General features: G+C 35.3%; 1 protein-coding gene across 2 annotated transcripts in view; it reads left to right on the top strand.

The window, feature by feature from the left end:
* ANGPT1 (angiopoietin 1) overlaps positions 1 to 25,037 on the top strand; it is a 245,602-nt gene that overhangs the window by 167,579 nt on the left and 52,986 nt on the right. The window contains exon 4 of one of the 2 annotated variants that reach the window (XM_034966483.4): positions 8,998 to 9,227. In XM_034966483.4, coding sequence (XP_034822374.1) covers positions 8,998 to 9,227 — 230 coding nt within the window. Of the gene's footprint in view, positions 1 to 8,997; positions 9,231 to 25,037 lie in introns of both variants that reach the window. The other variant, XM_034966482.4, reaches the window with a different exon arrangement.

Genomic DNA, 25,037 nt, shown 5'->3' with positions numbered 1-25,037 from the left:
TGCTAACTTCTAACATTAAACTAGGCTGAATTATATTAGTTGTTTATAACAAGGATAAAAAAGGTGACTTTTTGAATTTATATTATTCTAGTCTTTTTCTTGTAAATAGAACACCTACATACTAGAATGTTACCTTTTTTCTCTGTTAATTTTTAAAATAATATTTAATAGCATATAGCATTTCCCTTTTTTTAAATTATAATAACCGTAGTGTCTTGGCATGAAATACAATTCTGATCAAATTGGAAATCTAAGGCTCATCTTAATTCTTCTCTTTCCCTAATCCCCCACAACTCACCAGTCACTGTTGATGCTATCAATTCCATCTTCTAAATATTTTTCTAATCCATCCCATCCTTTCCATTCCCACTGACTATGTCTTAGGTCAAGCTGCCATGAATTCTTGTCTAGGCCACTGCAGTGACCTCTGGGTTTAAGCTATGTGCCACTCCAGTCCTTATCCAGAAGCTGTGCCAAAGTCTTCTTTCTAAAATGCAAGTCAGACTATTTTCCTCTATTAATTCCCTCTCAACCAAATGACGATTCTCTGTAAGTGACAGAAGAAAGTTCAAGTTCTTTAGCACACAATACAGTCCATGATCACTATAATCTTACTTTTGCAGACTTACTTCGAATAATCTTATTTTTTAGAGGATACACGCTAATAGTTAAGAGCATGAGCTCTGAGGCCAGACTGCCTGGTTTCACTTTTCCTTGATTCCTGGGATAATCGACTAAGTCACATATTATTTGTGTGACTTTGTGCAACTTACATAGATTCTATGTGTTTTGGTTTCCTAATTTGTAACATAACAATGACAATAATTGTACTGTATGAAGTTAAGATGAAGATTGAGTTAATGTGTGTAAATCACTGAGAACAGTGCCTGACATGAGCAGCAGTGTTTAATCATGTTAGTTGTTAGTATGACACTGAACACATGATGTTATTTCAGACATATTTGATGTTTGCCTGACATTCCTTATTCAACTCACAAATTTCTATTCATCGTTGGAAAGTCATTGCATGTGTCAGCTTCTCTAACAGTCCGTCTCTGGCTCTACCAGATAGATTTGCTCATTATGACCTATGTGATAGCCCTGTACCTGTTTCCTCCCCATAATTTCACTTATCTGATCACATTATAATATATGTATGTTTCTGTGTGTGCATGTTTATTTATCTATATCCATACTATTAGGCTGTGACCTTCTAGGACACAGAGAATGTGTTTTATTTTCATTGTCTTCCTGCTCCTGGGCACAATTTTCTACACATAAGCATATTTAGTATTAAATGCATTTTGAATGTTAAATGAATAAGGAACTGGGAAATGTCCCAATAGCTCTAACCCAACAAATGCCATTTATCCATACGACACACAGAGACTCACACACACACAAAGACTCACACACACACACAACTAATAAAAATACTTATAGTGGAAAAAACAAATCATATTGTTTACATTAAATACTGTAAATCCATTTATCGTTTTTAACATGAATAAAATAGAGATCGTGTTTACACCACTATTCTGCATTGTCAAAAGCCCATTGCATGGCACTCAATGTTACTATTGTATACTCTGAGGTTCACTAATTCAGCCCACCTTTAAAATTTCTGGATAGCATTTGCACAGGCCATTCTAGACCTATGACTGTTTCCTCCATTTCTATGATAAATAAAAACAAGTAAGACAAACTTGTTGTATATACATGTATATTAAATTATATACATGCATATACAGTTGTAAGTCAAATTTCCCCTAATTCCACACCCCTACACCATACCACCTGCTAGCAGAGAATCATCATTAAGAGATTAAATTCAGTGCTTACTCTTCCAGATGTTTTCTCTAAACATACTAACATATGTGTATATATAGAGTGTGCATATTTATGTGTGTGTTTACACAGATGTACACTCATATGTAATTGCACACATGCACAAGTACTTGTTTATATGATATGGGCATATATGTGTAGATTATTTTATCATTGGGGTTTTTCTACTATTTATTTCATAATAATTTTTCATACATATATTACACATATAACCATAAACAGATATACCTCATTCATTTTCAAGAATGAGTAGCAATCTATTTTTATAGATGCACTATAATTTATAACCTATTATAAGTATTATTTATGTTAATAGATATATAATTTATCAAAACTATAATTAGTGATGTGATAATTTAAATTTTTTATAGATATTCACAAGTTATCTTCACATTTTACCTTCTCCCTAAGAGTACCTGGGCTTTCAAATTTCCCAAAACTTTGCTAGCCATCTAATTAATCTCGGCTTCTTGAGAAGTTAAGTTGTGCATGTTTTTGTGTGTATTAACCATTTGCATTTCTTCTGTGACTAGATTTCTTTTTCTGTGACTACATACTAGCCTATTTATGTATGTTTAACATTTTTTCTATTATATTGTTCATCCTTTTTTAAATTAACTCATATGAGCTCTTTAATGGATATTAAAACTTTGTAATATATGTTACAAAATTTTCTCTAGTTTATTATTTATTGTCCAACTTATTTTTTAATAGAAACATTACATCTCTGTGTTATGAAATGTATCAATCTTTTTTTTTCTTAGTTGCTGGTTTTTATAATACATTTAGCTTATTCTTCTTTACCCCAATCTTTACATTTATTTGCTAATATTTACTTATAGTATCTATGCTTCTACTCCAAATTTGAATTTCCAAACAAATATGATTTCAGACTTTGAGAGGAAATTTATTGCATTCCAATTAGACATGTAAAGTATAAATTTAACCTGAACTAAATCTGTGTGTATTTAAATGGGGAGAAAAATCACTCTTTACAAACCCATATTTGCAACACATGTTGACACCATACATGTTGAAAATAGTGGAAAATATTGGAACATCTGTAAATAGATTCAGACAGATAAAAATGAGGTTTCTATATTTTCAACATCTTCCTCCTTGTTTGAAGGGCTATATTTATACTCATAGAGCTTAGGCAACTGTCACCACTGTGAATTCATTGGCTGCTACGTTAAGAACTCTATTGTGGGAAACAATTTGAAAGGGATATCCTTTTCTGTGAAAGCTTCAAGATATGTTCAATGATTTGAAATATTTCCAATAAGATGTTGGAGAAGGCAGTGTAAAACAGGGGTATGGAGAAGTCTACCAGAAACTTCAAATAGGACTTGCTGTACACTCATTTAGAACCTTTTACTAAAGTTTGAGGCACAGATTATTTTGTTTATTTTATTCATTAAAGTGCACCTCTGCCTCAAATAGAAGCTAAGTGCCAGAATTCTATGCATGTCTCTTCTCAAAGTGTTTCCAGAAAGACGGGAAACAGGAAGTCCTAAGACTCCTGTGAGAAACTCTCTCCTTGGATTTCTAGCTCAATTTGTATAGATTTAGGTGCATGGTTTCATAAAGTGTTGTTCCATGGAACCCTAATCCTAAAAGAAGCATCTTAATAAAAACTGTTTGTTTAATATAGGCTTCCCTAAATCTTAACAATGAAACTCTTATTTTGCTTCAAAGAACATACTGAATATGCTCTAGGAAACAGTGCACTGGTGTTCAGTAACCATCCAGGTTTTGTGTTTAAAATGCAAACCTAAGCTAAACATGTAGCTGAGACTGTCATCAGGGAAAATCTGACTACTTTGACTACCTAACTTTAGGACACTGGGGCTGCAATGTTGTCCTTCAGATCAACCTCTCTATATAAAGATCCCCATGCTAGCTGAGGTGGCCACTCTCAACGGACCTGGATAACGAAAATAGTAAAGAATCAATGAAAGGCTTCAGGGACAAAATGAAATATGAGCAGTATATTAACAATATAATTAAAATTAACACATAAATTTAATGGAAGAGGTATTAAGACAGGGTAGTATTTAAGAAAATTCTAGTCCAGATGTTAAAAATCGACTTGACAAAGTAATTCTGTTTTTATACGTGGGAAAGATAAACAGGTTCAAATATTGTGAAGGATAAGCTCCCAGAACAACTAAATGGAGAGCAGCAAATATTAAGGATATGTGAAGGCAGTGCCTTGGTTCCTGGTATAACATGATGAATAAAAGGAATAGGAAGAGATTATAGTGTGTTAAGTCAAAGAGATGAGACTATAGGATGTTCATTGACACAGCAGTGGGATGTCTTGAGTAGACTTCCAGTCTAACAACTTAGAAGACATGGCTTTTTATTCCTGGTTCTGACACTTAATATCTGCATGATTTTGAAGAAAACATTTGATTCTTACCTATCCATGAGGGTCTGTAACATCTGCTCATTCTATGTTACTATATTGCTTTAAGAATCAAAGGAGATAAAGGTTTCAAATTGCTATGTAACTATAATGGTGTGTTACAAGAATAAGATAATAAGTAGAGATGGTATATAGAGTTTTCTGGCAAGTGAGGTTTGCATTGAAACCATTTTGGAAGTAATGACAAGGAAGGGCTGACTTCCAAAGTAGATACTAGCCAATAAATGGGAGGAATCAAAGAGAAGAGAGCAGTCTTTTGGAAGCCAAATATGAAGAGAAGATGAAAAAAGGGGATGAGTGTAGTCAAAAGAAATGGAAGGGTCAAGAAGAGATCAGTCTTGCCTGAAGAAGTCTAAAAAGTTGTCATTAATATGAAAAATGTCCCTAATAAATAAAGTTGGTAGATAATTACTGAAGTACAAATGTTATTAAGGGCGCTCCAAGTGAAGAAATGTGATGAGAAAATGATGAGAAGAGATAATTAACTGGTAAGACTTGCCATTAGAGAAACAATGTAACATGTTTCCAATTTGCTTGTAGTTGTTATGCATATTACTTGGGTTTCCAAATCCTGTGGAATGTCTGTGCTGTAGAGTAGGCTTCTTAGTTCCATGGACAGTCTCTTTTTCACATTACATGCACTGTCTATTCTAAGATGACAAACTATATGGGTATCTTTTGATACCTGCTAGTAAGGGAGCATAAAAGGTTGTCTGATGAATTATGAAAATTAATGTTCTGTCTAACGTGCTAATGTGCGTTATATTATATATTATACATATTATGTATTCCTTTTACTCAGAAAAGCAGATCTTTTCCACAAGCCAGTGTCCAGAATTGTTTCCTTTAGTACCAGGACTTCTTTGATCTACTTTCCATTCTCAGCTCTTTCCAAGTTATCCTGAAAAACAAAACAAATCAAACAAGCCCACCTTCTTTACTGACATCTCAGATAGCAGCTATCTCTGCGCATATGTCCGCTTGAACAAGGAATACATCAAAAATAAACAGAAAAACACTGATGCAAAAATTTTAAAAAAAAGTATTATGTCTGAAACAGAAGTTTCTTTTAGCTTCTGCATTTTCATTTGAGGTTTTTATTCTCTAAAAATAAACCCTAGAGTAAGAATAGTGTCATTTTATATTTTACAGAATTATTGGCACTTAGCAACTAATAAATACAAATTATAACTATAGCATGATATTTTCCAAACCAGAATGTTACCTACTGATTAGGAAAACTGAAAGGCCAGTGCCCATCTTATTTCAAGTACAAAATGGTAATTCAGAATTTTTATCCAGTATTATATGACTATAACGTTCAAATTTTGATATCTACATGCTTGCCAGTTTAATAGGTAATGCTAAGTTTTCTCACTAGTAGACTATAATGCCTATGAATTTAAAAGGCAATTTTCTTATAAGTTAACAACTCTAAATTATGGGCATCTTGCCTCTGATCATTACCCCAGGACTAGCAAGAAAAGTAAATAAAAAGTAAACAGAGAATAAGCTAAGACACTGGTCGTGGTTAATTCTCAGATCTAAAGGCCAAAAATTAATGGGCACAGAGAAGATCTGCTTTGACGCCTACCCCAGTAGGTGGGATGAAACTTTTAACCAATAAAGATAATGGAGAAGTTTTTTGTTTTTGTTTGTGTTTTACCACGAACTTCTCCAACAAAAAGTTACTGGCAAAGAAAAATAACATGGTAAAAGAAGATGAATCATACCTACCCCTTACAGATGTTGTTTTCATCTTACACTGCTTACCTTGCCTAAGTTTTTCATTTCCAAAAGAATTTTTAAAAAATAAGTGATCATCACAGTTTCCCCTATATTACTGTACCCAAGCTCTATCTATATTGGGTTTACTTTATGATTGGTGCAGGGCAGGGCTCCTTTCTCTCTTGGTATTTGTAGAATGAAAGCAATTCAAAACAGAAATGGGACTTCTACTGCAGAAGTCACACAGTTTCTGCTAATGGGTCTCAATGAGAAACTTTCTTATGTGAATGTGTGCACACTACTAAAGGTATTATAAATTAGTAGAGTCTTAGAAGCCTCAGGTATTTTTCAGGCTTGACTTCACAGGCAGCTTTCCTGCCATATTCTTCGAGTACAAGTTTGTTGGCAAAGATTTGGAATGCCCAGGAGTAGTTCTGGCCACACTTCTTTTTCCTCTTCCTCTTCTTCTAAACAATGGAAATGTATTCTCTGAATATTCTGGAGGCTGAAAGTCCCAGATCAAGGATCAAGGTGCCTGCAGGGCTAGGCTCTCTCCGAAGGCCCTAGGGAAGACTTGGTTCCAGGCCTCTCTCCTACCTGCCAGTAGTTCCTTGGCTTGAGGCAGCAGTGCTCCAATCTTTACACAACCTTTTCCCTGTGTGCACATCTGATCTGTCTCTCAACATTTTCCCTTTTTATAAGGACACCAATCATAGTGGATTAGAAGCTCATCCTCCTCCAGGATGACCTCATCTTAACTAATTACATCTGCAACGAATCTGTTTCTAAATAAGGCCACATTCTTGACTTCCTGGAGGTTGGGACTTCAACACACACACACACACACACACATATATATACATATATACATATATATATATACATATATACATATACATATATACATATATATACATATATATATATACACACACACACATATATATATATACATTTTTTTTTTTTTTGGCTGGGGGGCAAGCATGGGCAGGCCATAATTGAACTCATAACAACCACTTAAAACAGTACCTGACACTGGCTGGGCACGGTGGCTCATGCCTGTAATCCCAGCACTTTGGGAGGCCGAGGCGGGCAGATCACAAGGTCAGGAGATCGAGACCATCCTGGCCAACACGGCAAAACCCCATCTCTACTAAAAATACAAAAAATTAGCTGGGCATGGTGGCAGGCGCCTGTAGTCCCAACTACTCGGGAGGCTGAGGCAGGAGAATGGCGTGAACCCAGGAGGCGGAACTTGCAGTGAGTAGAGATTGAGCCAAGATCACGCCACTGTGCTCCAGCCTGGGCAACAGAGCAAGACTCTGTCTTAAAACAAACAAACAACAACAACAACAAAAAGCAAAACAAAAAAACAGTACCTGACACATAGCAACCATGTCATAAATGAGAGGTATCATGACTAGTATGATTGACATCATCATCACCATCTACCATGCTGATCCATCCACAAGGTTTCTGGCATCTACCAGGATGGCACAGCTTCTGCCACATGGACTTCTCTCAATTCCCTCACAGTCTTTTATGCCATTTAAGCCTTGGACCCACACTTCTTAATCTGTGTAAAAGACAATCAGATGTTACACTTTGTCCCCCAGTACCTGGTGTTGGAAGATTTGGCTCTTCAAACATGCTCTATTTTATAATTTAAGTATTGAATCTAAAACACTCCCTAGTGTCCCCTTTTTGAAAGGAATGATTCAGTGCTGTATTTCTCCAAGGTAAATTAAGTGCCCGTTCTGGTATGTGGCATTTTAATAACACCTTGTAAACTAAGGACGGGTTGAACCTTCTGAAAACAGAACTGAGAAAACCGAGTAAGCCTTTCCCCGGAGGAAAACTAGTATATTAGACACTCCATAAAATGTTAATGCTTTTTATTTCCAGTCAGTTGGTAGGCTCCAAAAATGCTTCTGCTTTCTCTATCATTTTTAATGTGCAATATACAAGGGGAATATCCTATAAAGAGCTCAGGGAGAAGGAAGAGCCTCAGTTAAAGATTGCAACACTCTGAGCAAAGCATCCCAACTCCTTTCAGAAGACCATACCATCAGCCAAAGGGAGTCTTCCTTTTGTTACCATTTATACAGCGACGTGGGAACTTGTAGTGTCATTAAGCCTCATCGTGAAGCTTGAGTTGAGAAATAAAGGAAGCTAGTGGTTATGATACAGGACCAGTTATCAAAAATCACAAGAATTCATTGTGACTTTAGATAGATCACTTTTGGCTCCTGTGGTTTCTGTGTCAATATAGTTTTCTTTTTGTATGTGTGTGTGATTGAGAATGTATGTTGCTGTTTTTTCTTTTTTCACCTAACATATTTTGAGCATTTTCTAATATCCTTAAAATGATTAAAAATATTTTCAACAGTTTCAAAATAAGAGATTTTTTTCTTTCTTAATGTCATTGTACATAAATCTTTGTGTTTCTGATTATTTCATATTTTTCTCTTTATTTCTGATTTTGCAGATGGTCAATATACTATTCTTGATCCCACAGAACTATTGTGAAATTTAGTCAATGTTAACGTTTTGAAAACCCCAAATAAATGAAGCAAAGTGAATAAAAAGTAGTTTCTATGTGTTGTTTGTTTTTTTCCTGAACTATTCTGTTTCCTCTTAGGCCCATTTCTTTAGTGAAAGTTATACTATAACTTCTTTAGAGTATAGCTATTTGGGTGTAAGTTAGTTACCTTGGATATAAGATACACCCAAGGAAACCAAGAAACTAAATCATAGTTAAAAGCAAACATTACTCTGACAATATCTGGTTTACTTATTTTTTATTTGACATGTTATATGTGTAACTCCTATTCTGAAGAATACATATTCTTAAGTCTCTCACTTAAAAATATTTTTACAGTGAAATGTAAAATTTCTCATCTTAAATAAATTCAGGAACCAATTGAATTATAAGGGTTTTTTTGTATAACATTTTTTCAAATCTAAGTTTTATTTTCACTTCCTTGTAGTTTATTAGAACATAAAATCTTAGAAATGGAAGGAAAACACAAGGAAGAGTTGGACACCTTAAAGGAAGAGAAAGAGAACCTTCAAGGCTTGGTTACTCGTCAAACATATATAATCCAGGAGCTGGAAAAGCAATTAAACAGAGCTACCACCAACAACAGTGTCCTTCAGAAGCAGCAACTGGAGCTGATGGACACAGTCCACAACCTTGTCAATCTTTGCACTAAAGAAGGTGGTAAGAATGTCTTCCTCACTTTGGTATTGTTAATATTTTATTTCCTTTGATCAAGTAAATACTCAATATAGCTTTCTACAGTGCATTGATTGCTGTGTAAAAAATAGCAGAAGAACTTTATGGTTAGAATCATTTATGAAGTTATGTTGATAATTTTCTCATGTTTCTACCTAGAGAATGTATTCATAAGCCTAAATTTGTGAATCCACAATGTCTTTCTGAAAGAGCTTTCTAATTTCTTCTTTGTCTTTTAACCTTAGATAAAATCTGTGATACTGTCGCGAATAAATAATTGGTATTATGGTGTTAGACACTTAACTATATATAGGACAGAGATGAGCCAATGTTAAAAATTAGTTCATAGTGCTGGGAGAGTTTCAGGAGGATTTCCATTTTTAAATGAATATTTATTATTTCCTTTTAAAGGGAATGGGGTAGGAAATTGTGGGTTGCAGAGAAACGGAGACAGACTATTTGAAACAAGTATTATGAGTGAGGCAGGATTATTGTTATTAAAAATGTTTATTAAGATCACTTGTGCTTAGTCCTGTGCAGGATAGATGTAATCAGGGTATTTAAGTTCATTAATTCTGGGGTATCTTTGTGACAGTGGAGATACAAATTTTTGATATCACTAGAATGTCTGGAGCCATTGAACCTTTGGGAATATCTACAACCCTGTATTTCTTTAGAAGGCATACATCTGTCTATCCATCCATCCACCTAACAATTATTGAATGAATGCCTCTGCTTGCACCTGTTTCCTTCAGGCAGAACCTCTAGTGAGCCTCAGTAGAGCTCTTCAAAGTTTGGAACTTGAAGTCATCTTCTGTATTTCTCTAATCAGCCTTTCTCTGAATGAAGATGGAATTGTAAATGGTGATGAGTGAAAGAGAATACCACTTACATCTGCAAGTTGTTGTTATTAAGCTGTGGCTTATGTGACCATTCATGAAATGGTTCAGTGAGCATATGCAATGTACACATGGGGAGGCTCCTTTAATTTAAAAGTGGATTTGAGCTATGTGACAAATTTGTTCAATTTCATGCTTTCATCTATAGTTATGAATAGGGAAGATAACTCCATATTAAGTGATTTTGTTTTAAAGACATTTCATATTTCTCTATTACACTCCATTACCTCGAGTTATATCTCCTTTAGATAGTCTAAATAAGCCTTTAATATGCTTTGTAAAGTAATATTTTTTAAACAGTGAGTTCCCAGAGCTCCATTTGGGTGTGCTCAGTAATGTGGTTGGGAAGGGAAAAGCCTGCTAATCAGTCAGACTCTGCCAAAATCTTGAGTTAGAGTCCACTGGAAGGAAAGCATGGTAGTATTTTGCCAGAGAATTTTAATAGAACTCATGAGTATTTAACAATTAAGTATTAATACAAGTTATATCTATTCTCATATTGAGCTGAATACATTTTGGGAAAGATTGAAAACACATTTTTCTTATCATCCTAAGACTTAAAGCACATGGAGTGGAATAGTGGTTTTTATTTCATGATTTTAGGGATGTCAAGCCCTAGTGATTCTCACAGAGCTCATATGTCTGCGTACTTATCATAATTTAACTTCTTTTCTGAGTATTTGCCTAATAAATGTGTCTTTAAGCTTTTAGAGGAAGAGGGTGTGACTTTAAAAGTAAATATTCTGGCTAGGTTTGAACTTTGGGTGCAACATCAAGGAAGCAAACATCTGTTCAATTTAAGAAACATTTTTGAAAAATGAGGATAGCCATGATAGATGGTACCCTTAATAGCCATTCAGGAAGTGAAAAAAGTAACTGTGTCTGTTCTATGATGTAGTATATCCAAAAAATAGTAATAATAATCATAGAAACTGAATTTGTCTAAATATTCCAGGCCTCTAGATATCTTTTATTTTTAATGACAAAACTCTGAAATGAATCTTGATTTAACTACAGGATTTGCCATCTTAATTTAAGGTAATTGCCTAATTTTCCAATAGGTTCTCTGCTGTCATGACCATAGATTTTATTTGCTTCTCGTTAATCTCTTTTTTCTTTAATCTTACTGTTAAGCGTTCTAACTAAATATTTAGTTACTTTTAGAACTCATAAGAGACACAAAAATGGCTCTCATAAGGTTTTTATGAAGATTTTCATTGTCTGCATATCTTTATTTTCACTGGAGCCTTAGTCGTTGGCTATGGTGAATTTAAAATTTTAAATGGCTAATAGCATAATACTAGATTGAATATCAGTTATTAAAATGAACTTTTATTCAAATTCTAAAACACATGGGTAAAGCCTTTCTTTGTTTTATGACCAAAATTTATATATCATATAAATTTATTATTTATTGAAGGATTATATGTAAATATTTTACTTATAAATTTATATATGCAAATATTTCAAAATAAGCATACCAGAATAAACTCATCAAATATTCTAAAATGTACATTTTAAAGCTCAAATATAGGTATTCTACAAGATCTTAAAAAACACGAGCTGTGTCGTCATCCAAAAAGCCAAACATTTTAATTGACCCTAAAAGGTCTTCTGGTTTCAATCTGACCCACTAATCTGTGGAGACAGCCTGAATATAATACTGCAAGGCCAGACTAAAAAAATGTTAGTGAGCTTCCCCTGTCATTGGCAACCAGTTTAACCTTAAGGAAGCTGTCTCATCATGTATAAAGTCAGGAGAATTCTGTCTATTTCACCACAATAGGGAAAGAATTACATTAGATGCTCAATATACAAGCGAAGATCCCATTGCTGAAGACACAGTTGATTCATTAAACTTTAGTTTCTTCTTTCTCCTTCGATGGACAAGATTCAGTTAAGTACATTCATTATGTGCTTTATAAGCAAAACTTCCTCTGCAGAAAATGTTTAAATACAATGCCCCGGAGTGTTTGAGTGTTGACAGTCATCCAGGCAGCTTTTTTGGCCTCCATTTTCTGATCTCTAAAATGGGATCATAATATCTACCCGGTAGGTATGTAGTACACCATAAATATATACAACTTTTGTCAATTATGTAGTTCAAAATTGCCAAAAAAGTGGATTGTAAATGTTCTCACCACAAAGAAATGACGAGTATGTGAGGTAATGGATATGTTAATTAGCTTGATCATTCTGCAGTGTATACATGTACCAAAACATCACGTTTTACTCCAAAAATATATACAGTTATTATTTGTCATTAAAAAAAATTCAAATTTAAAAAAGAAATAGAGGGCCTAGAATAAATACATACATAAACAAGTAAATGAATTAATTTCTTAAATGTTGAAATATTAAAAGAGGTTAGTATAAAACGCATAGCTTCTGTGTTAAGTCATAGTCAACATTAAAATAATTGTAATTATCTTTATTTTAGTGCCTTCTAAAATGCCTATAATGCATTAAAGTTATATGATAAAGAATTCCTAGGAAGTGTTGGCTAGACATGTACTTTTTTTCCCAAACATTTGTTTGATCCAGAAACTGTAAATCTATCTTTGCATTCAGAGAGTGCTTTTGTTTAGTTTCACAGCACTTTTTCTACTAACACATCTGATGTTGTGAGATACTTTTAAGAAGGACAACTAATAAACACATTATCTGAAATAATTCACCAAATTTTCCTCTTCTTATTCCTAATAGACAATAATGGTGTCTTAGGCAAATAGTCAATTCAAACTGAATTGCATCCATTTTGTAAGGCTTCTGAGTAACACATTTATTTTTGTCTAACCTTCATCCGCAAACATTGGGCCACATTTATTCTTAGAAACATTATCCACTAAAGAAATATTGCCCTCAGTATTATCACAATGTCAAAGCTCAGCCGATTGCTTCATGTTTTTGGCAATTCAAAATTACCAAAATTAAATATTTGCTGGAATTAAGTAATTTACATTAATAAGGCATACAAACAAGGTTTGGAATCTTTCAGGGGAGAATAATCAGTTACTGTGACTATTAAAAAACCACTAGTTGGCCAGGCACGGTGGCTCATGCCTGTAATCCCAGAACTTTGGGAGGCCAAAGTGGGTGGATCACTTGAGGTCAGAAGTTCAAGACCAGCTTGGCCAATATGGTGAAACCCCATCTCTACTAAAAATACAGAAATTAGCTGGGCATGGTGGCACATGCCTGTAATCCCAGCTACTCAGGAGGCTGAGGCAGGAGAATTGCTTGAACCCAGGAGGCAAAGGTTGCAGTGAGCTGAGATCATGCCACTGCACTCCAGCCTGGGCAACAGAGTAAGACTCTGTCTCAAAAAAATAAAAATAAAAATAAAAATAAATTCACTGGTTATCTATGTACAGTGGTGATTAAAATGTCATCTCATGTTGAACATACACGTGGCAAATATATAATTGGGAATTTAATTACTAACAGCATGTAAAAAAAGGAAGGAAGGAAAAAAGAAAAGAAAAAGTTTTTAAAAAAAGTATTTAGACTGTATTATAAACTTACATAGTCTGATTGTCTCACACTGCCCAAATCAGCTCGAAGCTCATTTCTGCTATAGCAGGATGTGGTTCATAAATGTATCCATTCATTCAAAACAGTTCTGCAGCAACTGTTCTGTTCTGGGGAAATGATATTTATTCATTTTTATTTAACAAATATTTGGTAAGTTTCTATAATGTGCCAAATATTGCTCAGACTACTGGGAAGAAGAAAAGATGTATTTCATTCTGTGGCTTTAAGGAACCTAGGGTTTGATAGGAGAGAAAAAAGTAAACAAATATTTTTCAGAATTATTTGCTAGAAGTGAGCCTAGGGTGCCTGGACCCGAGCAAAGCTCACAGAGAAATATTAAAATCATGGCAGGAACAGAAGGATAAGGGCAGAATCCAGCATCTCTAGAGTTTTCTTGGGGATTTTACTGAATCCTTATTATGATTCTAGTTTGCTTAGGCTTTCCACGTGTTAGCCCTTACAACAGCAACATGAGGGAGTTACCATGCCTAGCATAATTTTATAACCTCTACAGAGAATTTGAGAATTTGCCCAAAGCTACAAAGCTGGAAATCATTGATCTAGGATTAAAATATAAGCAAGCTTGTTCTAGTGGGAAGATGATAGTTAAGTCTAAAAAATGAAGAAAGTGAAGGACACACCAGAGAGTACAAACGGCATGTATATTTTCCAGAAGTCATGGGAGCGGGCTGTAGCCTAAGTCTTAAAATGAATTTAGAGAGAGGATCTCTGAGGGAGACCAAAAAGGCCACATTTTTTCTTTAAAATCAATGAGCAGTCATTGTCAATATATGATGATAATGGTGATATTTGTGTTTTACAAAAATCTCCCCAGTGACAATGTAGGAAAAATATACTGTAAAGCTGAGAAGCCTGGAGTAGGGGACCAGATGGGTGCTTTTACCGTTATTATAATATCAGCAAATACTTAACACAAGCCAGTCTTCTGAGACCTTTGCATATATTAGTTTATTTAATTCTGGTAACAACACTGTATGATAGGTTCTATTACCAACTCTATATGAAAGGTAAGCTAAGCACAGAGAGGTGAATAATGCTTAAATATCACACTACTAGCAAGTGAGCAAGCTGAGATTTGAACCCAGAGTCTTGTTCTGTATACTGTACATTACACGCTGCACCATATTGGACAGGGTAGAGTTGATGATTTTTGTCAGAATTTCAAAGTGATCTCTAGGAAAGAAATAGTAAGGTCCATATTAAACAGGGGTAAATGGAAAAGTAAGTGGAAGAAATTTGTAAAAATAGAAAAATTAGAATCAGCAAGAAATAATGACTTCCTAGAAGTCTAATCTAATACCAATTGCACATTTCTAGGTTAAACAACTGAGGGAGCATAGATCACATTCTTTAAAACCAGCAACATGGGAGATGAAATAGATTGGAAGGGAAAAAATAGTGAGTTTTAGTTTGGGATATTTTGACTGAGTTGCCTGTGGGACAGAGTCTGGCAGGCAGATAAATCGGATTCTAGAAGGAGAACAATGATTTGTCCTCAGAGGAGACAAGAGGTAAAATCATAGAAAGTGCATATAAAGCAATGGCTCTTATTCATGTAGGGGTCACAGATCCATCAGGAAACCAGATGCAAACGGCTATTTTTCCTTTCCACTTACCCCAACCCCAAAATGCAAGGATACAAGCACACATTTGTGTACAATTTGAGAGCATTTACATACCAAAGTTATGAGTGCATTGTATGAAAAAATGACAGTGTAAAAATCAAAGACAGAAAAATTTGAAGGTTTTTAAGGGACAGGCTAAAAAAAAGAGACTGAAAGAAAAATATAGACAGCGTGAAAAACAGTAGTAAGCAGTGTTTTGGGAAGGTTTAAAAAAAAGGACAGTTATGAAGGATGTTCTTTTCAGTGGCAAGTAAGCATGACAGTCAAGTTTTTAAAAAGAACCTTCTGTATGCAGAGGTTTGGTATGCTACACGGCTCAGTTGCATATCTCAAAGACTAAAATGAGTGAGAGGAAGTTAAGAACAGAAATCATTATATACCTGCATTCAAGAAACTTGAATGTGAAAGGACAGATAACAACTTTAAGTAGGGAGGCACACGGAGTAGAGGAAACTTAAAAATAAGTACTGAGAGACATGAACATGTTTATATACTTAATTATCTCGTAAGAAGTTCAAATTTCAACTCATAGGAGCTTCTCATGAAGTTCATTTTTAAGAATCATTTCACATTATCACGGAGACATAATGGCTGATACTACAAATGTTTAAGTGACCACTATTTGAGCTAAAGTGTCTTTCCCAGAAGCTGATTGCAGTGGTATGGAACATTTGATCATTATTTTGGGTCCTCTAGTCTTCTTAAAGGGGGAAATGAGGCATTTGCTTTCTTCTCAGTGCTGAGGAGTCATTTGGCTTGATTCTCAGAATAATTCTACCATCTGAAAGGAATTTACCTCCCATGTTGTGTCTGTTGAGTTTATGAAGTTTATATCATTCTGTAAGGGATGAGATAGTTTGAACTGCAAGTCCCTTGAGTTAAGAATGACTCTAAAAACATCACAAGTGATGGGAGGAAATTAAAACTTTTTGAATGTCAGTCATATAAACATTGATAAAAATGGAATATATCAGTTTCGTTGACTGGGTAAAATACTTGGTTTTTCATTTACTACTTGTAATGCACAATTTAAGATTAGGTAGAAAGAGAAAGAAAAATACAGGAAGTCATCTGCTGAACACTGCAGTGAGTACTTGTTTCCATTTAATGAGGGAAATGCTTTATCTTGACAGAAAATTATATGTCAAACATTTACAATTTCCTTAAAATGAACCACACTATCTAGCACTTCCTTTCATAAAACCCAGTGGCTTAAGGCAAAATTGACTGTTTATTTTTGGAAATGGTATATTTCTCCTTTTTGATGGAGCGTGTTATCTGCCTTTTAGAATAGTCATAATTTCTGTAAAAAAAATTGTGAATAGTGGATAGCCAAATTAATGATAACAAAATAAAAAATAACATAGTCCTTGACCTCTCCCATGAACTATTTCTAAACCCCATCTTTCGGAGGAGATTTGAAATTTTGTGGTTAATTCTCTTTTGGAATTGGAGTTTTTAACTTCAGAAACAAGATGAACTATCTGAAAAGGGATATCTCCTGGTTCCAGCTGGGCTTGGAAGTTACAGGGGTAAAAGGCCACAAAAAGAGTGTTTCCTTGATGTTCCAATATTACCATGAGCAAACTCCATCCTTCTTCCCTTATGCTTTCATAGCCTGGTTGGCTAAAGCGAAGAAGCACAGATAGTTTGAATAGACTTTCAACTAAGTCATTTCCTGGTCTCATCCACACTCAAGTCAAATTCAACAGATATTTTCTAAACCAGGGACAAAACAGAACAGTAGACATTAGTCACGGATAAGATATGGTACTTTACACTGAACCAAATGACACCTATAATTACTCTGAGAGACAGTAAGAAAAAATGTTTTATTAACAGCATTAAATATGTATGCATCATATCAACTATAGAGTGAAGACCTCATGAAATTTTTTATACTGTAAGAAGGGAGAAAAAGAAGGTAAAATCTGGGGAATGTTGCAACTGTACACTTAGCTTTAAATGTGTATAAACAAATATTTATTTTTAGCATAAGATTTTCTAAAAGTCAATTGCAAAGAATCTTTAAAACTAGTAACATTTTGGCCAGGCGTGGTGGCTCACGCCTGTAGTCCCAGCACTTTGGGAGGCTGAGGCAGGTGGATCGCGAGGTCAGGAGATCGAGATCATCCTGGCTAACACAGTGAAATCCCATCTCTACTAAAAATACAAAAAAAAATTAGCCAGGAGTGGTGGTGGGCGCCTGTAGTCCCAGCTACTCGGGAGGCTGAGGCAGGAGAATGGCAGAAACCTGGGAGGTGGAGCTTGCAGTGAGTTGAGATTGTGCCGCTGCACTCCAGCCTGGGCGACAGAGCAAGACTCTGTCTCAAAAAAAAAAAGAAAAAAAAAAAAAAAACAACTAGTAACATTTTTAGCTTCCTATAGGAACTCGTAATTTATTATCAACCAAAGGATATCAACTTGAAAACTAACTTTAAGTACACTGGAATCTCATGCTTGTGCTGGTTTGGGTGTTCACATTCTGAGTGGGGTTATGTCTGCTAAGGAGTCATATTAATATGTAACCTGCAAAGAATTACTCATCTTTTTAATGGATTTATGAATAAGTCAAATTATCAAATGTAATATCAAATGTCAGACCTCATTTAACTTGTGTATTTATTATATGTTTGCATGTATCTTAATTATCTTAATTATTTTTAGGTGTGAACGTTCCATTTTCACAAGTGGGATGACGTCCTTTAGAATAGTGAGTTTGAACTTTGGGTATAATTTTAAGTGGAAATTTGGTTCTAAAGGGAGATTTTGCCAGTTGTTTAGGCCTCATGGACACACAGACACGCACAAACCTAATCTTAATCCTAATTAATTATCCAACCTATCTCTCTAGAGCTAGGAATTATAGATTGAGATGGTTTCTCTCCAGTATCTGGGAGCAGGTGTATACCATCGAGAGGGCAGGCATGGTGGTTTAGAAGGAGCAGGAATCATGACATCTCTGTTCTAGTCCCAGCTCTGCTGTCAGATTGCTTAACATAGAAGTATGGCACACCTTAGAGTTTGCCTGGTATCCTACACAAACCCACGTACTTTATGACTCATATCAAGCATTCCAACTTTGTCTCTTGGTTTTGTGTCACTCCTAATAACCGGTGAAGCCCTGTATTCAGAGGAGAAGCCCATGTAGAGCCAGGGCTGGTAGTCAAGTACTGTTCTTTAAGTATATTACACCACAACAGTAAGAATCAAGGTGACCTACTTGTGGTGACAGTCAGGACTTATTTACTTAAAACTTCAAAGTGGAGTTTTGTGTATGTGTCAGTTTTCAAAAACATCTGGCAACTGCTTTCTATGTTTACAGCATTGCCCAAGGACTTTCATTCCATTTTTAATGGCTGTTGCTGAAATAAATTATATTTGTCTGCTCATAGCAGAGCACAAAAGATGCCCCTTAAGCTTTCCCACATGTATGGGAAATCTTTTGTACAAAACCAATATATTTTAGCCAGGCTGAAAAAAAATATATGGGAAATTAACACACACGAAACACCTGAAATGTCTTTGTGAATAAAATGAGCTCCTGAACAAATGGCAAGGGCCGTGCAGCATTCGTAACTGCCCAACAGGGTGCCCAAAGGGAAAACAAAGAAATTAATTTTATGTAAAATGAAAGATTACTTGATTAAACAAAGATGGTGTGTATTTCCAGTTGTACCTTTTAGTCAAGTATTTTTCCCCATTCTTTTTTTTTTTTTTTTTTTTTTGAAACGGAGTCTCGCTCTGTCGCCCAGGCTGGAGTGCAGTGGTGCGATCTCTGCTCACTGCAAGCTCCGCCTCCCAGGTTCACTCCATTCTCCTGCCTCAGCCTCCCGAGTAGCTGGGACTACAGGCGCCCGCCACCACGCCCACCTAATTTTTTGTATTTTTAGTAGAGACGGGGTTTCACCATTTTAGCCAGGATGGTCTCCATCTCCTGACCTTGTGATCTGCCCGCCTCGGACTTCCAAAGTGCTGGGATTACAGGCGTGAGCCACCGCACCCAGCTTTTTCCTCATTCTTGATTACTTTAGGTAGTAATAGGCATTGAATATACGTTGTTATACACATGAGATTCATTTCACATTAGAAGATAATTGCAAAATTTATTTGAACATGGTAATCAAACTACAGTACAAATATGTAGAATTGATATTTAATTATTCTTCCACTTTAAAACAGACTTTAAATTAGAGCTACACTTATGACATAGGATGCTTTGCATCTCTACATAAATGTAAGAGTTTGTATGTCTTATGTATATCGTAGTATTATTGAAAATTTGTATATCTGCAATTATATATCATGGGCAATATATTCTTCAGATAATTAAAATGTATCCCTTTAGTAAAATTTTATGAAAATTTTTAAATGTGATGAAAAATTACCTGCATTTTTTATCCTCTCCTTTCTTTTTTTGGAAGAGAAAATTGAATAAAATTATGACTTTTTTTCTAATAATTTAATCCGTTATTATCCATATGAATTAATTTTCATCATAATACCGTGATGCCTCTGGAAAAGTATATAGTATGCCCCCTTTATATTGTTCAGTGCCCAAATTCTTATCATTTCTTAGTTTTGCCTACTTTTTAAAATTTTCTGTCTTTTCCTCACACACATACACACGTACTTTCAATGATCCAATTCCTTGTCTCCATGCCTGATACTAGAAGATGAACACAGACACACACACACATACTTTCAATGATCCAATTTCTTGTCTCCATGCCTGATACTAGAAGATGAACACACACACACACTCACATACACACACTCACATACATACACACAGTCACACATATAAACACACTCACACTCACATACACATACACACACATACTCACACACACACATACACACACACACATATTCCCACTCTCACTACCCCGCCAGCCTATCCTCTCTGTCTTTGAAGCTTCTAGCAAATAGTCCGTAGGCTGGGAGACCAACTACCAGGCTTATGAGAATAATACCTAAAATTAATAGGGGTAAATCCTGAGTCAGTGTGACTTTTAGGGTATGAACATGATAAAATCCAATATGGCTGCTTTGGGACCTCTCACTTATCCTCTGTTAGCTCTTGACATTGTGGGCTGTCACGGCTTCACTTTTCTGCTGAGGGTTTTCATCTCAGACAATTCTACTGCCTGTGGCTCTCTGCTATCCTCATGTCAACATATTCTTTGTTCTTGTCATTGCTGCCTCCTCTCTCTTTTCCCATACAACCTGCTTCCATGAGATGAGGCTGTACCCTTTCAGACTTACGGCTTATACTGAATAACTCAGGACCTTGGGTGTGCTCTTGTCAGCAGAGATAAGTATTGCTGGGGATTCTGTGACAGATGACTCACTGAAGTTCTATTTGGGTTTCACTTTACTCAAAGGCCAGTAAGAAGTAGTTAAGATTTTCAGCTTTATAGTCAGAGAGTTCTACTACTTACAAGTTTTGGTGAAGTTAGTAGCATTTCTGAGCTTCAACTTCCCATGTAAAACAATATATTGATAAATACTCCTCATAAGAAATTTATAAGGATTGAACAAAATGAAGCATGTAAAACATACTTGGCACACAAAATTCAGAGTTTACCACATAGTAAGTGTTCAGTTAATGCTAGTTGATTTTATTATGATCATGATTATTATAGTTCCATAAAAAATGGTAGTTAAGATTTTATAGATTATCTATAAAATTACATATAAATAATTTAAATGAGAGCAAAGAAGTTCTTTTTTAAAAATGTTTAATTAAAATAATAATTCACTAGATAAATGATGTTCAACTGTTCCCTTATTCCAGGGTTAGAGGGACTTTGAGAAAAGAAGTAGTTGTTTTAAATAAAAAAGTACACTTTTAGTTAATCAAAGACTTCAAATTAAAAGTATTTAAGAATAGAATATATGTGTTTGTTATACTGTCTCACACACATACACACATGCACACACACATATAACCATATTCAATTGCCATTTTTGTAGGTTAAAAACAGTCATGCTGAGATATCAGCCCACAGATATTTAGGTTTGTATGCATATGCTTTCTATAAGAAAAAATACCAACCTCAACATTTTCCATTTATAAGCATACAGCTTGTATGTATTTGTGTAGCTATATATATATTTGTATATCTGTTTATAAAGTCATTGGTAAATATCCCTCACCCCTATACCCACCCATAAAATATTGAAACTTGGACTGCCTGGAAATCTTTTAATTCTTCCACACCCTTGAAATGCAAGACATTACCTTCTTCCACTTTTAAAGATTCTTTCGAATAAATTAGGATTCCAGAGAGTGTCTTCAAAATGTTTTTTCTATGAAATGCCCACACACCTGGCTGAAAAGCACAAAATCTAATCAATCAATTGTTTGCTTGTTTGCACCTTGTCAGATGTGCTGTTTTCTTCCTTTATATGCTCAGTTAATTTCAGTGACCTGTTGTGTTGAAATCACAGGTTCAGGGTCAATTTCTAGTGCTATGATCTTCCTAATAATGATGTCTCAAGGACTATCCTTGAACAAATAACCTGATCCACATGTATTCTGATGTTCGGTAAATACTGGAAATACATGAACCATTAGCCATATTTAAGGTTTAAAACGAACGATTGAAGAACTGATTTCTTTATAGCAACTCATCAGAAAATGGGTAAGAGAAAGGGCTTTGGCTTTTTACACTGTCTCTGGTAGCAAGGCTAATTGCCTTCCGTGTTCTCGGCTAGTGTTGCTGAGGCTAATAATTACCAATTCCACATTCCAGGAAGTTTTCTCTTGAGGGTTCATCTGAATTGAAGTGACCCTCTGCCTTAGATTTCATGGTCCTCCCCTGAAGTCAGTCTGGTGGTGGATGCACCATCTAGATTTAAATTGGTTGGGTAAAGGAAGGGAAGATCAGGATAAAGTCAACAGCTGCTAGCATCAGGGTCTCAGGTTGCTTATTGACTGAATGTTGGCTGGTGAAAGACAGACATGCACCTGTTTGTGTCTCTATTCTATCCCTTTAGATGACAAAGATTTGGTTGTATAGATAAGGCTAAATGAAAAGAATGAATAATGATTCCTTCCTAGGACTTTCTAGATTTATTTGCTGATATTGGTGTGGGCAAAGTCTTTGAACTAGCATACCAGGCTCTTAAATTTAGCTTAGATAAGCTTTTCTATATGTTTTATTCTTTCAACTGTTATCTCTTCTAGGTAGCCTTCCTGGTGTCCACCTGGCAGATGGAGTATATTCTTGCATGTTCCTAATGTGCTTGATACATACCTCTAAGATAACAATTGTCTGCATTCTCTCTCTTTGGTGCTGTATTTAAACTGGTGACATTATAGCCTTACAAGTTATTGCCAGCTATCTTGTGACCAGGTTGATTGCCAAGAATAAGTGGGTCAAGAAAAAGACTAAGAAACCAATTTCTGGTCACATTGTTTGAAACCTTACCATGACTTACTTAAAGTACTACATTGGATTCTTTAGTTACATGATCCAATAAATTATCTTTTTGCTTAAGCCACCTTGAATTGAGTTTTGTCCTATCATAAAAGTTACTAATCATGGGTATAGTGTTCATGGAAGATCTTTTTCGCATCAGGCTGTGATCACATGACAGGCAGGCTTGGGCTTTCTTATGTCTGTATCTCCATTGCCTAGGAAAAGTCTTAAAAATAGCAAATGTCCATCAATGTTTGTTGAAATAATAATATAGGATGATTGAACTAAGAGAGGATAAGAAGCAGAGGGACAAATGGAAAAGCCATACTCTAATTGTCTTATTAGAAAAAAATTAACACTTTAATTAATTTTTAACTGATAAAAACTGGAGAAGGATAGTGGGACTAATAAGGGAAAGAGCAAACACCTGGTTTGGAAGGAAAGATTATGGAACATTAAACAAATGAAAGTTGGTGTAGCAGGAAGGACTGCCCAACAGGCAAGTAGATATATGAATCTGAAGGTAAAGAGAGAGGCAAATACTCAGTGTTAAAAAGTGCCTGTGTATATTAGAAATCTTTTGTGCCGCAGTTGGAAGCCATGATAGATAGTTTGCAAAATGAACAGATGTATAAGAAATAGAGATCCAAGAATGGAATCTTAGTGAACATCTATATGGTAGGTGATGAGAGGAAAATAAACCGATAAAAGAGGAAAGAGAAAAAACAATTGGAGAAGTTGAAAGGGACTAGGAGAGGTCAACAAAAAAGGCGAGGGGAAAGATAGGCAAAGACAACTTCTGTAGGGTAGAGGAAGGGAGTGGAGGAGACATATCAAATGGCTTTGATCTTCATAGTAAACCGTAAAGGTCATTTATAAAGAGTGAGAGAAGATAAGATGTAGTTTTTTAAAACAGTAGAAAGATTTGCAATACACTCTACAGGAAATGTCATAGGAAGTTTATTACAAATGACTCAGTGTTTGCAGTCTACAAGGGGGTTGAGAAAGTGAATGAATGCCCATCTGGGGGTTGGGATTTACCTATGCAAAGGTGAGTGGATGAAAGGACAATGGATGGAGAGACCAGGGATGCCAAATGGACCATTATTAAATTCCTGACTCTGGGATCGAGGCTAAGAAGAAAGAAAAGGGAGGCTAGGAAAGCAGTGATAGGAATGGCAGGGATCTAAATTCTCAATGAGAGGGAAGATGAACTCATCAGAAATTAAAGAATAAGAAAGGCAAAATAAGAATATCTGGTCAAAGAAAGAATTTTAGACATAAAGATCAACCTTTTAACTCGTGCTTCAAATCAGTTCATTATTACAAAAAGTGTAAACCACTTTGAGAGATAGATACAGCCCTCTTTCAGGTCTCCGGAAGGTTCCCCCCGACATCTGTTCGGTGATGCTTCTTTTACTCTTCCATCAAATCTTAGTCCAGACTTTTTTTTTAAATTTTTAATTTTTGAAGAGACATGGTCTCACTGTACTGCCCAGGTTGGTCTTGAACTCCTGGCCTCAAGGGATCCTCCTGCCTCTACCTCCCAAAACACTGGTATTACAGGGTGAGCCACTGCTCTTGGCCCCATCAAGTCTATTGTATCTATCTGTCTCGTGTCATTTACTAAATATTCCTCCAATTTCTATCTTCTATCTAACTGAAGCTCAAGACCTCCTAAAAATCTTATCACTGGTGCTGATACTTGCAATGTTCAGGAAATTCAAATGTTATTGTCTCTCTAGGTTTTAGAATGTTTCCTAGGTGTCCAGTTTTATAATATCTATGCATGACATTGGACTTCAGAACTCTGCAGTACTTAACAAAGAAACGAGTCATGCAAAAACTCATGAGATTGAAACTTCTATAACCAACACATTGACATATAAATCATTTATAATTTCATCTGAAATAATCTTTAAATCTTAACTATTTAGGTAAAGCTTAAAATACACAGCAAGATGAGATTGCCTGTTTTGGGGTTTGCTTAAATGTAAACAATGGTATAATCTGAGTTATTCAATGAATGAAACCAGCCAATTAGCCAAATTTGACCAGGAGAGGCTAATTCAATGTGATCCTAAATATAACTAGTCAACTATAACTGCTATGTTTTAATTAGAAGGTGGAAGACAGCAGCATCCACCACCCCCTAGACTGGCCTTCCACATTCTGCTAGTGTCTCTTCCATAAGAAGGAGTAACAGGATAATATTGCTGTTAACAGTGTTGTCATTACCATAACAACTACCATTCTTGAGTACTTATTATGCTTCACTGTCTT

The sequence above is a fragment of the Pan paniscus genome, chromosome 7 (assembly GCF_029289425.2).
Source record: "Pan paniscus chromosome 7, NHGRI_mPanPan1-v2.0_pri, whole genome shotgun sequence".
NCBI lineage: Eukaryota > Metazoa > Chordata > Mammalia > Primates > Hominidae > Pan > Pan paniscus.
Note: the sequence above shows the minus strand (reverse complement) of the source record. Positions and strands in the feature narration are given on the sequence as shown.